The following is an 18266-nucleotide window of genomic DNA, read 5'->3' as shown; positions in this document are numbered from 1 at the left end:
CGGATGGGACGTAATTGGCTAATATTTAAAACTATGAGGACTAAATTGACAAAATTTCAAACTTTAGACTGAAGTGGCGAAAGTAGCAAACCATATGAACGAAAATGACCATTAACTCTTTACATAAACACCTAAACATATAATATAACTAAATATAAAATGGTTTATTTCGAGATTTGTAGTGTGTTTTTCAGCTGCAAGAATCAAGCAACAGCAAGGTGTGTAAGTGTGTTGCATTTGGCTGAGGCGTCACAACTCACTTAAAATAAATTACACATCTACAATCAGTGACAAAGCTTGGAAATACACGTTGAGGGGATCGGACTCAATATGTATAAAAACAAATCATAGGCTAGAGGGGGCTCCTTCAAAATTTGGGTCGGAAACGGGTGAATTTACACATGTATAGAAATTTTCGGCTATAAATGATAAATTTACACTGTCGAGCGGATAAAACGGACGAGGTTGGACTCAAAATTTCGGTCGGAAACGGGTAAATTTACACTATATATAAAATTTTTCTGGCAAAAAAGGATATATTTACACTACTGAGCAAAAAACCGAGGGGCCCCAGGCTCAAAATTTCGGTCGAAAACGGGTAAATTTACACTATGTATAAAAAATTTCGGCCGAAAAAAAATAATTTTACACTATCGAGAGAAAAAACGGAGGGGGCCGGGGCCGCCCCTGGCCCCAACTAAGCTACGCCCCTGTCTACAATTAGAACACACGTACATCAATCAAGGTACATTCAATCAAACGAACTTAATCTCGTTCAATAGTGACGAATAAAAGTGAATTCACGTGACCAGATAGCATTAGTGCTTGATGTTGGCGATAAAGATTAACGCCACTTAACATCGGCGAATAATAGCTACCCGACTATTATCCAATATAACCTATTAATAAATCAACTATTTTTACTCTTTTAAAAAAAACGTAGTCATTTGACATGAGTGTCCACCCATAAGACTTTTAAAAATATTTTTTTTCACCAACCAAGCATTTAGTTATCACGTAACACGTAACTGTTATGAAAGGTGACCTTTTTTATTTTCTATGAAACATGCAATTTGTATTGTATATTTGTGCTAGTTTATCTTTTAACTAAACTATTAGTCGTTGTTTTCAATAGTCGTATGCTATACATTAATTTTTTTAACATGTATAATTAATTTAAAAGGTTTCACTTAATTTTAAATGTCATATGAGAAACCATGCAAACCGAAACATAGTGGAACGTTTGATAAAAACATAACATAGTACAGTGATAAAATTTAAACATAACTATTAGGGAATCCACATAAAGGAAGATAGACAGTCTGTGACGGTGAAAGAATTTACATATTACCTGATTGAGTGAGCCGTGTTGAGGTGAGGTAGCTCTCTTTGATTCTGATCATGATGTCAAAGTTAGAAAGTGTTTGTGATGTCAAGGTGAGAAAGATGATATAAAAAAGGTGATGATGTTTGGCTACTTATCTGTTATGTTATGGATAAGAAGTGATCGTAAGTAGGAAAACATTACACGTGAGTTGATGTCGTGAGTTGTGTAAAATTGTGCTTTTCTTAATAATATATATATATATATATATATATATATATATATATATATATATAATTACACTAATACGTAGTAAAACAAATGACATTAAGAATTAAGAGTCAAAATAGTTTATTTATTAATAAATTTTATTGGATAATATTCACCAATGTCAACTTATTCACCAATATCAAATGACATTAAGTTTTATATGCCTATATGAGGTGCTAAGGTGCTAATAGCACCTAGTCACATAAATTCAGTATTATTTGTCACTATTAAACGAGATTATTAAGGTTTATGATTCGCCACATATACTCAAACCCTTAATCGTCATTATCAATTACTTTTACCCTATTTACGATTAAAAAATAATCCAATCTCCCAAATGATTATCAAAATTTAACTACATCCCCTTAATTAAAAAAGAAAAAAAAAGCCCATATTAACTGGCGATGAGATGTTAACCTTCCCGAAGGTTCTTTTTGACATGAGCTTCGTGAACCTTCTTCACATCTCTACACTCTCCAGAACGTACTCTTACTTTCTCTCCACGTATAAATCAACGCTATTGCCACGTAACAAACATAACAATCACAGTGGCTGACGTGTTCAATACTCAAAACAAATCTCACCACCGTCTAACCACTACTATCAGTTTGAGTTCAATTGATGGCTACTTCACTACTTGTCACATCATCTGCAGTCAACCTCTTCAATAAGTGAAGAGGTAGGTCCCAGCAGAGCCCAGTTGGACCCGCAAGACTCACCTTGAACTGGGACGTCTGCGCAACGACCAACTGCTCCAGCAGGACCCACCATGCTCAGAGAACCTTACGCGCAGTACGCCAGCTGTACCCGCAGGGAAAGCCTCCCAATGGTGAAGTACCCCGCCTGTTCCCGCAGCTGCGGATACAAGCCATCAGGGAAGGCTACCCGCACTAACAGCAAGGCTACACGCACAAGGCATTACCTACTTCATTAGTCACATGAAGGAATGAGCAAGGCAGGAATACTCCCGCCTAAATGAGCCAGTCCGTATGCTTCTGGAAGATCTGTCGTACTATACCTAATAAGGTATGGGCGGAACAGGCAATTTGACCAGAACTGCCCATGAACCAATCACAGGGTGACAGCTCACCGACAACAATACGAGGAGGAGCACCCTCTAGTACTGTTTGTCACTATTAGCCGCTGCCTACTCACCAACCCTTACGATGGGACGTGCGCAGCATACAGTTGGTTGAACAGTGCGTAGCCGGCAGTAAAGGAACAGTGTACAGCCGACCTTTACTGTTGGCCGTAGCCTATTCACCAACCAGCATGGCCTGTGCGTAGTCCACTGTTGGTGGAACAGGAATACTATTCAGCCGGCTGTACCTTCTAGGAAACCTACCTTCGGCTATAAATACTCAAACACCTTGGAATGGTAAGGATCATCTGATATCTCAATCTTATCTAGCAATCTCTTAATATACACTTATATTCAGAGCAATCTAGTCTGATTCTCACGCCGGAGGGTGGTCACAAGGAGGACCCCCCCTTCTCAGTGACGAGCTTACGGTGTCTGTTTTGCAGGTCCCCTGAAGAACAACCTTCTCTGCTAGACCTCATCCTCGTGGGAAACATTACTTAACCCCCAGATTATCTATAATCTGCCCAGGGTTCATTTAATGTTTCTTCATTGGCGCCATCCGTGGGACAAAAGCTAGAACTAATTCTTAGTTTTTTCAAAGTTTCTGAAGAAATGGTTAACGTTACTCCGGTCCCAAGACCAGTAAGTGACCAAGAAACCCCGGTGACCACAACCCAGTAACCGGGAACACCGGCGGTTATACAAATCTTACGAACACTACCCCGGCTACCCAAGCCGGGGCAAGTGCAGTAAATATTCCACTGGGGTTCACTGATGCCCAGTTGGAAAAACGAACGAGGGTCCCTCGCCAAACACTAGATCAAGTGAAGGCGTGGGCCGAAGCACGTCAGAGAGAGTTCCAAGCTGAATTGGATGAACGCTTGCGTTCAGTTCAACAGGCTGACGAATTCGGCAGTACTCTCCAACATCTCAATATGAACAGTGAGTGCGAGTACTCAGACGACGAGAGGGAAGAATCCGATACCGACGCAAACCCTCGCCATAAGGCGAAAGGAAAGCGTAAGGAAACGGACTTCCAACCAAAAAGGAATTTTGGGGAAGCTTTTAAACCAACAAATGCGGAAAGAAACCCGCGTGACTTCTCCAAAACCTTTAGACCAACTGCTACAAATGCAGGAAAGTCAAAGTTCGCAAGGGACATTGCGGAAGCAATCGCCCCGAGAAGTGCCAAACAAATGTCCAACATTGGCACTTATGATGGTCTATCCGACCCGGACGACCACTTGAACAGATTCATTGCGGGGGCAACCGTCAGTAACTGGACGGAACCCACGTGGTGTTATATGTTCCAGATGACTCTGGTTGGAGCGGCCAGGGCATGGTTCGACCGTTTACCGGTCCACCACATTTATGATTGGGCGGACTTTCAGAATAAGTTCAGCCAGCACTTCAGCCAGCAGAGGAAATATACTGAAGAACAGTGGACGATCCTCAACTGCTTTAGAGAGGAGGATGAATCTTTACTAGACTTCATCACCCGCTTCAACTCCAAAAAGCTAAGTCTCGGCAACATAAGTGAAGATCTTGTTCGCGCCGCTTTCATCCAAGGCGCCGAATACCCAGAGCTTATCCGCACATTGACGGGTAAGGATGGCATGCCATCAACATGGGATGCCATCATGACGGCGGCAAAGCGCTTTGCCGAGACGGAGAAGCAACTGGGAAGGGATCTTCCCCAAAGTACACACCTCTACACGCAGAGGACAAGAGAGAACAATGTTCGGATCGCCCGGCAGAACAAAAAGAGGAAGCTAGGTATCTGGCAGTCAAGGGTAAACTTTGACACCTCATCCAGCTCTCACCCTCTTGTTGGCGGAAGAAATCACACACACCCTTCAAGCCAAAAGCACCGGTGGACGCCACTTACCAAAAGCGTCACGGACATATTTGCCACTGAAAAGCTACCATGGCCAAAAGCTCCAATGATCCGGCAGCGACCTAATGCGGATCAGAGTAAATCCTGTGACTTCCACTGGACAAAAGGTCATAGTACGGAAGGGTGTACATCCTTGAAGGATATTATTGAAGCATTCGTCAAGGATGGAAGACTGGCACACCTGGTGGCATCAATCAAGAAGGGAGGAAGGAACGACAACCGGTACCGAGGCAACGGACGAAAGCCCGTTGACATCAGCATCAACATGGTTCATGGTAAGATCAGAGTAAGAAAAAGGCGAACGACAGAACCATGTGCGTGGAAGGAAGCTGAGGTGCGCTTCCCGCGAGTGCCAGGAGGACCCAGCAAAGAAGGCCCTATCGTCATCAAAAGCCAGCTGGGGCATTACATCACTTCTCGCACTCTTGCTGACAACGGCGCCTCATCAACGGTGATGTACAGGCAGTTCTTCGACAAGCTAGATGACGAAGACAAGGAACGCCTGGAAACGATCTGCGCCTCGATGGAAGGGTTTGATGGCAGCACAAACACCCCCTGGGTATCCTATCTTTCCCCGTCACTCTTACGGATGGGAAACACTCCCGCACAGAAGATGTGGACTTTGTCGTGATGAGGAAGCCACACCACACGTACGACATTCTATTCGGGAGAGACGGGATGGCAAGATTCAACGCCGTGGTATCCTCAGTCCACGGCATGATGGGATGGCCAACAGCTGAGGGTGTAGCGATGATCACCGGCATTCCCCAGGTATGCATCGCATCTGTCTCATCTAAACCCAAACCAAAGATGGCTAAACCAACCATCACCGAACCAGAAAGATGGGCCTTCAACGGCAAGTACCCTGACCAGGCCGTCACCATTAGCCCAACAATTGTTGATCCCACACGCACCTTACTCAAGCGCTTATTACAAAAACACGCTGACATCTTCGCGTGGACACCAGCTGACATGACTGGTGTACCCCGAAGTAAGGCAGAGCATAAGCTCAAATGCGATCCGGCTATTACGCCGATCGTACAAAAGCGCAGAGTAATGGGGCCAGAACAAACTAACGCGTGTAGAACCCAAGTCAAGGAACTCCTTGACGCAGGCATCGTACGCGTTAGTAGATATCAAACTTGGGTTGCAAATCCCGTTATGGTACCGAAGAATAACAAACAATGGCGCATGTGCATAGATTTCAAGGACTTGAACAAAGCATGCCCCAAAGATTGTTATCCGTTACCCGAAATTGATCTTAAGGTGGATTCGTTGGCACCGTTCCGCCTTAAATGCTTCCTGGACGCGTATAAGGGGTACCACCAAATACACATGGCCGTTGATGATCAGGACAAAACCGCTTTTCGGACGCCCGATGGCACATTTTGTTACCAAATGATGCCATTCGGACTTAAGAATGCCGGGTCCACATACCAACGCCTGATGGACAACCAGTTTCATGCCCAAATTGGGAGGAACTTGGAAGTCTACATGGATGACTTGGTCATCAAAAGCCCTGACCCAGAAGCGATGTTGAAAGACATCGAAGAGACTTTCGACACGCTCAGGAAGATAAACATGAAGCTCAACCCGAGCAAGTGTGCCTTTGGAATGGAAGAAGGGAAGTTCTTGGGGGTCATCGTCACTAAAGATGGCTTCAGAGCGAACCCTGAGAAGGTCGAAGCCATTATCAAAATGGAATCACCTACTACCATCAAACAGGCTCAGACACTGAATGGACGACTAGTGGCACTTAATCGCTTTTTGGCAAACCACGCGGATAAGTCGTTTCCCTTCGTGTCAACATTGAGAAACTGTTTAAAGAAAACGCACTTCCGCTGGACACCAGAAGCGGAAGCAGCTTTTCAGGAGATTCGGTCACGCTTGATCGAACTCCCAACGCTGACAGCACCAAAAGCGGGAGAGGAGTTAATCCTATACCTTTCCGCAACTGATAGAGCAACCGGGGCAGTCCTGCTAGTAGAACGAAAAGGCATCCAGATGCCAATCTATTATGTCAGCCGTATCCTAACAGACGTAGAAACCCGGTACTCTACCCTCGAAAAATTAGTCTTAGCACTTATACACGCTTCACGCAGGTTAAGACGATATTTCCAGGGTCACCCAATCACCATTCTCTCTAACTTCAAACTTGCAAACGTTCTAGGCAAACCCGAGTTATCGGGACGCCTAGCCAAATGGGCAATTGAGTTGGGGGAATACGCGATAAAGTATAAGCCAAGACCAGCCATAAAAGGCCAGGTTCTGGCCGACTTTATTGCAGAAGTGCCTGCATCGCGGGAAAAAGAGTGCCAGGAAGAGGCTCAACCCTCTCCAGCACAAGACATCAATGATGTCTGGCGACTCTACACTGATGGAGCAGCCAGTAACGAGGGTTCAGGCGCAGGGCTGAAACTAACCAACCCAGCAGGCCAAGAATACACTTACGCTATTCGACTGGATTTTCCAAGTACGAATAACGAAGCCGAGTATGAGGCATTCTTGGCTGGGCTGAGAATTGCGCGTAAGATGGGAGTGAAAAACTTGGAAGCCCACGTGGATTCCATGTTAGTAGCCAATCAAATCAACGGGACGTACACGGCCGTGAACGACACAATGGCCCTGTACCTCGCACAAGCAAAATCCCTTATGCGCGATTTCAACGACTGCAAAGTCATACACGTCAAGCGAAGTGAAAACAAATCTGCGGATGGCTACTTCACTACTTGTCACATCATCTGCAGTCAACCTCTTCAATAAGTGAAGAGGTAGGTCCCAGCAGAGCCCAGTTGGACTCGCAAGACTCACCTTGAACAGGGACGTCTGCGCAACGACCAACTGCTCCAGCAGGACCCACCATGCTCAGAGAACCTTACGCGCAGTACGCCAGCTGTACCCGCAGGGAAAGCCTCCCAATGGTGAAGTACCCCGCCTGTTCCCGCAGCTGCGGATACAAGCCATCAGGGAAGGCTACCCGCACTAACAGCAAGGCTACACGCACAAGGCATTACCTACTTCATTAGTCACATGAAGGAATGAGCAAGGCAGGAATACTCCCGCCTAAATGAGCCAGTCCGTATGCTTCTGGAAGATCTGTCGTACTATACCTAATAAGGTATGGGCGGAACAGACAATTTGACCAGAACTGCCCATGAACCAATCACAGGGTGACAGCTCACCGACAACAATACGAGGAGGAGCACCCTCTAGTACTGTTTGTCACTATTAGCCGCTGCCTACTCACCAACCCTTACGATGGAACGTGCGCAGCCTACAGTTGGTTGAACAGTGCGTAGCCGGCAGTAAAGGAACAGTGTACAGCCGACCTTTACTGTTGGCCGTAGCCTATTCACCAACCAGCATGGCCTGTGCGTAGTCCACTGTTGGTGGAACAGGAATACTATTCAGCCGGCTGTACCTTCTAGGAAACCTACCTTCGGCTATAAATACTCCAACACCTTGGAATGGTAAGGATCATCTGATATCTCAATCTTATCTAGCAATCTCTTAATATACACTTATATTCAGAGCAATCTAGTCTGATTCTCACGCCGGAGGGTAGTCACAAGGAGGACCCCCCCTTCTCAGTGACGAGCTTACGGTGTCTGTTTTGCAGGTCCCCTGAAGAACAACCTTCTCTGCTAGACCTCATCCTCGTGGGAAACATTACTTAACCCCCAGATTATCTATAATCTGCCCAGGGTTCATTTAGTGTTTCTTCAATAAGCGGTCTGTTCCTATCCGGTCCGTCTCTGCTGCTGCACCGTCCGTTCACCGGACCTTCAATACTAACTCCGCTCAGGTCTCTGCTTATGATGATTTTAATCGAACCGTTGATGACAACCGTCGTCAGGATTCCTCCGTTTCTCGCCGCCGTGATAACGATTTCTTCTCAGGTGAGTGAATAGCTTTTAATACTAGGCTTGAGCTCTAGCTCACGTCGTTTCGAGCTTTTTTTCGTAATTAATTTGCTTATATTTTAGTTATTTTGAAAATAAAATCTTAAAACAGCCTAAGACCATGTGTACTCAAACGTTCCGAGTACGGATGGTCTAAGCTAGAGCTCGCTCGAGAAGGATATTGATTAGTTATTAATTAATATACATTTCAAATTTTTTTTTTTGATAAAAAGAAAAACGTTAAATGAGTCTAGGCACGGGTCGAGCTAGTGTGCGGTACCTTAAATGAGCCCAAGCTAGACTCGAGCCGTCGAGCTTGGTGGTGCACAGTGAAAGTAGTAAATAGAGGTCTGAATGAGTTAAAACTTAAAAATACACCAACTAGCTTGTTAAGGTTCAAGCTCGGTCTCAATAATTGAATTGAGCTTTATTCGACTTGGGCTCAATGAGCATAAACAATCTTCTCGTACAATGAACAAGCTCAGGGTACAAGAGCCATTTGAGGCTCATGTTCAATAACTAATAACTAAATGAGCTTTGTTTGAGGACTGGCCTCGATAAATCTCAACGAGCCTAAACGATACTACCATACATAACTCGAGCTCGGGCTTGATAGCTAAAAAAACCTTTTTTCTAGACTCTGCCTTGATAACTAAAAAGGCTTTATTTGTGATAACTAAACAACTTTATTTGAAGCTTGTGCTTTATAGGCTCAGCTCATTTCAAGTTTTTTTACTAACCCGATCTCAAGCAGCTCGGCTCATTTGCATCTCTAATTCGACAATTAACATATGCTAAAAATGATATAATTTCGTATGATTATTAGATCATGCTGCTGATTAGTTTTGTTTTGACTTAATACACAGACGTGTTTGATCCAATTTCTCCAACCCGAAGCCTGAGTCAGATCTTCAACATGATGGACCGATTCATGGAGAATCCATTCATGACAGCACCTCAAGGAGGATTAAGATTAGGAGCAAGGAGAGGATGGGACGCCAAGGAGACCGACGACAGTCTGAGTCTGCGATTCGATATGCCGGGTTTGGACAAAGAGAATGTGAAGATATCCGTGGAGCAGAACACTTTGATCATCAAAGCAGAGGCAGAGGAGTCTGAGGATGAAGCCGAACCACTGCGTAGATATTCTAGCAGAATTGATCTGCCGGTGGACGCGCATAAGCTGGATGAGATCAAAGCTGAGATGAAGAATGGTGTGTTGAGGCTTATGGTTCCTAAGGTGAAGGCAGAGGAAAGGAAGAATGTGTGGGAAGTTGAAGTGAAGTGAGTATGAGATATTGTGATCAGTGTGGATGTTTTGGTTAGGGTTTTGACATTTGTTTGTTTACAAGTTTATGTTTATGCAGTTGACATTACCAGTACCAAAATAAATGGTTTTGTCAGTTTTACTATAAAAATAAAAATAATAGTGTAATATCACTTTTGCCTTGATAAAGACTTGTCACTTTTGTTAATGTTTTAAATGAAATGTTTCGGATAGTGGTACAGTTACCAATAACAAAAGGTAAAAGATGCTCATCCTTAAGACAATGATGCTAGGTACCGATTGTGTACGGTAAAAGATGCTTGCTTAATATGAACCTCGTCCGTTAGTTGTTAGTTTCTAAGTCATAGATTTCTTGATAAGACTGAGGGTTATGGAGATGGACGATAAGACCGAGTTAGTTTCTAATTCAAAGATTTCATGATAAGACACTTATTATTAAGCCTGAGTGTTATGGAGATGGGCATGCAACGCCTTCACCCTTAACTGTTAAATTAAACACAAGTGAACCGAGCAATCGAATTGAACACGGACACGCCGATTTTTCAGACACGCCGATTTGGGGAGACAACCCTCGACTCTTTTCTTTATTATAATTGACTCACAATTACAATGAAAACAATAAAAACAATAAAAACGAGACCTCCTTATATAGGACAACTACTTGACTAACAAGCAAAGAAACTTAACCTTGAAGAAAAAGAAAACAAAAAATAATATAGAAACATATTCGAATGCTACTGCTCTCCACCGACTTGTATTATTATTCCATTAACTCAACAATAATTGTTTAGCACAATTTCTCCAATGGCCCAAGTGTTGGAACCGGCCCAATAACTTCAATACTCCCTCTCAACACTTGCTTCCTTCATACCCAATGCTTCACAGAACTTCACCATCTTGGCTCTTGGCAAACTCTTTGTAAACATGTCTGCAACTTGTTCCAAAGTATTGATATACTTAGAAATCAATTTCACCTCTTAACACTTTCTCACGTATGAAATGGTAATGTACTTCTATGTGTTTAGTACGGGCATGGAACACCGGGTTCTCGGCTAATGATGTTGAAGATATATTATCTCCAAACATGGTCACCTTACCACTCTCTTGTTGATTCAACTCTTTTAACAATTGCAACAGCCAAACACATTCTTGCGCTGCCATTGTCGCGGCACGGTATTCGGCTTCAGTTGTCGAAAGCGATACCGTGGGTTGCCTTTTGCTACACCAAGCAACCGCACTCGACCCAATCATAAAAACATAACCGGTTGTAGAACGCCGGGTGGTTATGTCACGAGCGTAGTCAGCATCACAATAACCAACTAGCTCTATCTTTGCCTCCCTCTTGAACTTAACTCCATAGCTAGGAGTTGATTTTATGTACCGTAACACCATCCTTACCGCATCGAGATGTGGTTTTCTTGGAGCTTGTACAAACCTGCTCAACAAGCCTACGACATACGCAATATCTGGTCTTGTGAGGGTAAGATAAATAAGACTCCCTACTATCCATCGGTACATCGTGACATCTTCCAATTCTTTACCTTCATCCGCCCGTAAAACTAAACTCGGTTCCATAGGAGTTGTTGTTGGTTTGCAACTTTCCATGCCAAATTTGACTAACAAATCCACGACATACTTCCTTTGATGTAGCAAGACCCCATCATGCTCATACTTCAGTTCCATCCCTAAAAAATGTTTCAACCTTCCCAGGTCCTTCATGAAAAATCGTGTGGACAAGTTTTCTTTCAATTGATTTATCACATCGGTTAAGTCACCAGTTATAATTAGATCATCTACATATACGAGTACGATCGCCGTTTTATCTCCTTCTTTGCGAACAAACAAGCTCTTGTCGGCATTGGTAGAAAGAAAATCATTTAGTTCTAAAAACTCTCCAATTTTTCCAAACCACGCCCTTGGTGATTGTTTCAACCCGTAAAGCGCCTTTTTTAATTTGCAAACGTACTTTGGAGTTTCTTTATTAACAAAGCCATCCGGTTGATCCATGTAGATGACCCTATCTAAGTCACCGTAAAGAAACGCGTTGCTAACGTCCATTTGCCACAAATCCCATTGTTTACTCGCGGCTATAGCTAATATTACTCGAATAGAGGTAAGCTTTGCTACGGGACTAAACGTATCATCGTAATCAATCCCGTATTGTTGCGAAAAACCTCTCGCAACTAATCGTGCTTTGAATCGCTCAATTGATCCATCCGGTTTTCGCTTTATTTTAAATACCCATTTGCATGAAATAGGCTGCACATCAATCGGTTTTGGGACCAAATCCCAGGTCTGATTATTATCTAGTGCTTTTAACTCATCTTCCATTGCCACCTTCCACTTCGGACACTTCATGGCTTCTTTAACTGTTTCCGGTTCAAATTCTAGATTTTCAAGGGTGGCGACGTTAGCATATTTCGGATTTGGCTTTCTCGGCCTTTCTGACCTCCTAACTGCTTGTTCCTCAACCTCGCTTTCAGGTTGATTTCTTTGAGTAGACTGTTGGGCTCTCGACGAGCCGGTTTGCCACGGGTTTCTTGCTGGTGTTGTTGTACCAGGGTTCTCTGTAGCTTCTTCCTGATTTTCAAACACTCCTTCAACTCCGTCTAGACCGAGTGGCACATATTCACCGAGTTCTCTCTTTAGTTCTTGTGTGTCGGGTAATACCTCACGGTTTAAAGACCACCATGATGAATTTTCATCAAATATTACGTTTCTTGAGACGTAACACTTCCCGGTAGTCGGCTCGCAACATCGCCAACCTTTCTTTTCATTATCATAGCCCACGAAGATACACCTTACGGCCTTCTTTTCTAATTTGTGTCTTTGGTGTCCGGGGATGAACACGTAACAAACACATCCGAACACACGAAAGTGACTCGCATTTGGTTTCATCCTGAACAAACGCTCAAACGGAGACACATAATCCATCCCTTGTTGCGGTAAGCGATTGCTTACATATGTGGCGGTCTTCATAGCTTCTGCCCAGAATCTCTCTGGGACGTTTTTACCATGTACCATACTCCCACATAGCTCGGTTAGATGCCTATTCTTTCGTTCGGATACCCCGTTTTGTTGAGGAGTATTGGAACATGTGAGTTGGCGCCTTATCCTGTGTTCTTTTAAATAATCGGAGAATTCTTTGGACGTGTACTCGCCCCCATTATCGGACCTTAAACATTCGATGCTATGTTTGGTTTCCCGTTCCGCTTCTAGCCTAAACTCTTTGAACTTTTCAAATGCCTCTGATTTCTCTTTCAAAAAACTCACCCACAAATATTTTGAGAAATCATCTATAAAAGTTATTAAATACCGCATACCTCTAACTGAAGGTTGTTTCATCGGACCACACACATCGGTGTGAACAAGCTCGAGGGGTCTAGATGCGCGATGACTTGAACTTTCATATGGTAATTCATGAGCTTTGCCATATTGGCAGCCACTACATACGACATCTGTTCGGACGTTGATCTCGGGTAGTCCGGTTATCATCTTCTTCTTGACAATCAAATCTAACTTATCATATCCAACATGGCTCAATCTTTGATGCCATAGTTCTGCGGTTTGATTAGTTTTCACCTTTTCGACACGCGGTTCCGGCTGTCAAGACATAGATAGAATCAGTCTTCTTTCCTTGAACCACCGGTATCGACTTAGTTTCGAACTTATCGAAAATCATTACTTCTTTTGGCCCGAATAACACATAGCGGCCTGTGTCGGTGATTTGAGGAACGGACAACAGATTCTTTTTCATTCCCGGGACGTGATAAACATTCTCAAGGACCAGTTCTTCATTGTTGTTTTCAGGAAGAAAGTTAACACTGCCAACGTGTTCAATGTTATGACGTGAATTATCGGCAATCACCACGACCTGATTACCGTTATATTTTACGGGGTCCTTAAATCGTTTCTTTTCACCGGTCATATGGTTAGAGCAGCCCGAATCGACTATCCAATCATTAAACTTATTACCTGATTGTTCGATTGTTGCTGTTAAGGCATGCATTGGCTCAGTTTGGGCGACATACGCCTCAGCATCCCACGTTGGTTTAGTAGTTGTTGCATTGCCTTCTTCCGTCTCTGAACGACAATACTTAGCCACATGGCCACGAAGACCACAGTTGTAGCACTTGTAATTTGGTCGTTTGTCTTGTTGTTTTCCCGGTCCACGAGCATTGGTATCGGTTCTCTTGTCTCTTTCAAAGCCACGATACTGTTCTTTTTCATAGCCATGGCGATGGACTTTTTCATAGCCTCAGTGGTTTCTTTGTTGGTCCATTCTTTTTGATCGATCTGCTGACCCTCTTCTATTATAATTGGATTGCCATCGATTCTTTCCTTTCTCTTTTTCCGTATACAAGGCATCCGACTCGTTCTTTACCGAGGTTGAACTCGATGCACCCGGCATCTGTTTAGCGAGAGTTTCTTGACTAACAAGTAGATTCTCAAACTCCGCCATCGTTGGTTGTGTTGGCCATCCTTGAATGGCTGCGATAAAACTCCGGAACTCCGGTTTAAGACCGTGTATGATGATACGTTTCATACGCACCTCACCGATCGGAGCCTGAGGATCTAGATCGCTGATTTCCCTACACAAGGTTTTTACCTTCTGAAAGTATTGAGACACGGTGAGGTCTTTCTGAGTTATTGACAACAACTCGTTTTCAAGGATCTGAAGTTTGGTGTCATTCTTTTTAGAGAAAAGAACCTGAAGCGCATCCCAATCCTCTTTCGGTGTTGCTAAATCTCGTATGTGTTCGAGCAAGTTCTCTTCAATCGTTGTCTTTATTATGAACAACGCCTTTCCAACTTTTACTCTCCACTTGTGTATTGCCCCGTTGGTGTCGATCCTTGGTTCCCTGGTGCTTTCTCCACCGACCACGTCCCATAGGTCTTGCCCCAGAAGATATGAACTCATGCATGTTGACCAGATGTTGTAATTTGTGTCATTAAGCTTCTTGACACCTCCAACTACCTGGAACTCGGTCTTCAACAGGTTTGGCTCTGATACCACTTGTTAAATTAAACACAAGTGAACCGAACAATCGAATCGAACACGGACACACCGATTTAGGGAGACAACCCTCGACTCTTTTCTTTATTATAATTGACTCACAATTACAATGAAAACAATAAAAACGAGACCTCCTTATATAGGACAACTACTTGACTAACAAGAAAAGAAACTTAACCCTGAAGAAAAAGAAAACAAAAAATAATATAGAAACATATTCGAATGCTACTGCTCTCCACCGACTCTTGTATTATTATTCCATTAACTCAACAATAATTGTTTAGCCCAATTTCTCCAACGGCCCAAGTGTTGGAACCGGCCCAATAACTTCAATATTCACATGGGTTCGCTTGACTGGGTTGCTGGCTAGAAAGGGATTTTAGCGCCCTTACTATGAAGGGGCTTTGGCGTCATTACTCTGGTGGCGCTAAAAGAGCTCAATTCCATTTTGGATGTGGCGTGGAAGACTTAAGTGACAATTTAAGGCGCCCATAACACGGTCCTAACAGGTTTCTAATGAATATCTGCAACGTCGATTTTGTTTCCACTAAAATATCCAATATTTGAATTTATGGGTTCGTTCCCGTATTCTTAGGGGCTGGTTCAGCGTATTCTTAGGGTTTGGACTGAACCAGCCGGTAAGCGAATACAGCTATTATTATTGGTCTGAGCCGGAAACTGGTATTCACCTGTTGGTCCGGGTCGGTTTCTCCTAAGACAGGACAGAAAGGTGCAAATTGTTAACAGGTCGTATGAATACATAGTGTTGATTGCATCAAATTTGAATTTAACTGCCAACCAATTTCTTTTACAACAGAAACTGAGTAATATCTACAACTTGGGTTTCAAACTATATATCAAATACATACAATAGCATTCAAAACCGAAACCGAACAAAACCTTTGGTAATCCAACCGATCAAGAATCGCCTTAACGACCGAGTTTTCACCAATTTGATCTTCAAATTCTCGTAAACTTCCATTTTCCCTCTCATGATCACTTTGTTATTTCTTACATCCACTGTGTACTCTTTCAGCCCTGCAATTTAAGAATAAAAGTAGGATGACAACACTTGTTCTTACTCGGGTGTTCTGTTTGCCCCTATCCCACCCTCTCAAGTCCCTACCATCGGTAAGGTTTCTGTCATATTTGGGTTCGAGTTGTGGAAACAGCCCCCCGACCCATGTATCGGGTTTGCCCCTTATTTTATTTCAATTTTCAAAAGAAAATATAGAAATTTATGTTTGTAGCTTAAACGTAATCTTTTATATAAACATCTGTCTCTTTTGTTGTAAGTTTGTATTTATAGAGTATTAACATGCAAATATATTCCACTGACACTTTTTCTAACATGTTAAATGGGTAGTGTTCGTGTCAACCTCTTATCATGTTTGTATCTGTCCTACACATGAACACGACATGCGTTGCAACTTACAAAGTACCTTGTAATAACAAAAAGAATTTCAAGTTTCTGACCTCTTATTCTAGTCATAATTTTATGAAATCTTTCTCGACAGCACGCACATCCCAAGTTCGCGTTAATCACAACTACCTGAGACTAATCACAATCAACAAAAACGAATAAATTCTAACGAACCAAATCAGAAAAAACCAACAACTTAAGGGTGGGCGAGTCGAGTACTCACAGTCGGAACTGATAGACGTGCTACATATAGGAGAGCCTGATTGCTTACTTTCTCCATGACCGCCCGAGTAGCCTCAAGTCGAAAATTTTATGGTTTCGGGATCCTTATGGTGTGGTGGTGTGCTACATAAGACTCTAATATGTTACTTGATTACAAATACATATAAACATTTGTTACACTTAAACCATCAATTAATATAATAAACTTAATAAAAAATGTAATCCAATTATGAAAAAGCCAGCAATATGATTCCTGATTATACACTATAATAATATTATTGATACCAAGCATGCTGTTGGTGGTATAGTGGGTAATGGATGATCTAATATTAAACAGTTTTGCATCTTATTGTTAATTGCACCATTATCTATCTACCTTTCTATTTTAATGAGTAGGACTTAGGACGTTAGGTGTAGATAGATATGCACAAATCAGTTATAAACCAGTTCGGGTTGGTCAAAGGTTCGAGAAAATAAAAAGGTACGTAGATAAGTTTAGCCCTATCCGATTGGTTTGGATCGGGTTGTAACCGGTTTGGGACAAAAAACCAAATCCAAATCCGGTTTCAGGGAATGAAACTACGAACCGATTTACAAACTGGCGGGTTGGGTTGTGTCTACAGATAGGGATGAAAAAAAATCGGTTTGGAACCGGTTCATTGCAAACCGACCCGAACCAGTTTCAACCAAACCGAGTCTCAAACCGACTGCCGGTTCTATCACTGGTTCCTCTTCTGAACTACCAAACCGGCTTTAAAACCTGACCGACTTGAGAAAAAACGGTTTTAAACATAACTAATTTGGACCAGTTCGACCTTTCATGCTCCTAAACCGGTATCTAAACTCAAACCAGTTTTGACCAAACCTATTCGGTTTAATAAAATAACTGGTTTTGTACACCTCTTTCTACTGGTATGAGACAAACCGTTTGTTTTCGGTGAAGTGGGTTGAGTTATAAATCAGATTGACGGGCCCAAACCGGTTTTTTTACACCTCTAGTTAGGTGATGCAATTTGGGCCCATCACTAAGCTGCTATCTTATGGGCCATATTGCCATTATGATGGCAAAACACTGAAACAGGATACAAGACTAGCATGTTGCTTGCTTGCTTTCATGCTATAAGCCCAATAACTGAGGTATTAAACCAACCTTGAAATATATATAAGTTTTACTATTTTAACAAATCTTTTCTTTTTAATTTTTCTAGTGATTAGGTTCTTAAAAAGGCGACTTTGTGTCTTAATTAATATGTTTTAGCAATAACTATATTTATAAAATTATTTATTTATCATTTTTTTTAAATTTGAGGTAGTAGCTTACAACGAATATTCGTTCATGGAATAATACATTTAAGCAAAGCTATACAAATTCAAACCATTTAACAAAATCGAATTAATACAAATAAAAATAGAGTACTCCATTCTACATAAAAGTGATAAAAATTAGTAAAAAAAATCTACAATAATGATCAGTTTATAAGAAATACTCTAAACTTTTAAAAAGCCTTCAAGAAAAAGTATTAATAAATTTAAAATTTAAAATAAAAGAACTTGATGATAAAAAAATACTTTAGATATCAACGTATTTTTCATTTTTTTCATGATTTAATATGTTTGTTTTGTTTCATTTGAATCATTAAAAAAGGTCATGTAAACCCGACAATTGGATCAACAAATAAAGCCATTTTCTGATGACTGAATCTTACAAAATTTTGTAAAATGACTAAATAGTGACAGATCGTAGCCGCGTTGATAATTATTTTTTTCTTTTTAAAAATCACAAACGATTTTTATTTTTCAACAAAGTATTAAATGATGAAATTTGTGAGACTACACGTT

At 42.0% G+C, this 18266-nt stretch overlaps 1 protein-coding gene and 1 long non-coding RNA gene across 2 annotated transcripts; one reads left to right on the top strand and one right to left on the bottom strand.

Annotated features, from left to right (window-relative positions):
* Window positions 1-1404: 1404 nt before the first annotated feature.
* LOC143581926 (23.6 kDa heat shock protein, mitochondrial-like) lies at window positions 1405-9922 on the top strand. Its single transcript, XM_077064609.1, has 3 exons — window positions 1405-1437; window positions 8291-8474; window positions 9344-9922. Exons 1-3 carry the CDS (start codon window positions 1405-1407, stop codon window positions 9763-9765), a joined length of 639 nt encoding a protein of 212 aa, XP_076920724.1. The 3' UTR covers window positions 9766-9922.
* Window positions 9923-15577: 5655 nt separating this feature from the next.
* Window positions 15578-16669, bottom strand: LOC143581930 (uncharacterized). Its single transcript, XR_013143903.1, has 3 exons — window positions 16429-16669; window positions 16259-16340; window positions 15578-15820 (listed from the first exon to the last, which is right to left on the bottom strand). It is a non-coding gene; the product is annotated as an uncharacterized LOC143581930 (long non-coding RNA).
* Between the last annotated feature and the right edge of the window lie 1597 nt (window positions 16670-18266).

The sequence above is a fragment of the Bidens hawaiensis genome, unplaced genomic scaffold (genome assembly GCF_021521415.1).
Source record: "Bidens hawaiensis isolate Kalapana, Puna unplaced genomic scaffold, B.hawaiensis_p1.1 tig00031258_1, whole genome shotgun sequence".
Classification (NCBI taxonomy): Eukaryota; Viridiplantae; Streptophyta; class Magnoliopsida; order Asterales; family Asteraceae; genus Bidens; species Bidens hawaiensis.
The sequence above is the reverse complement of the archived record's forward strand: the minus strand, read 5'-3'. Positions and strand labels throughout refer to the sequence as shown.

Coding starts and splice junctions, on each gene's coding strand:
- LOC143581926 (XM_077064609.1), top strand. CDS start 1,405: ATGTCAAAGTTAGAAAGTGTTTGTGATGTCAAG. Junction 1,438..8,290: donor AAAGTGTTTGTGATGTCAAG/GTGAGAAAGATG, acceptor GGGTTCATTTAG/TGTTTCTTCAATAAGCGGTC. Junction 8,475..9,343: donor TGATAACGATTTCTTCTCAG/GTGAGTGAATAG, acceptor CTTAATACACAG/ACGTGTTTGATCCAATTTCT.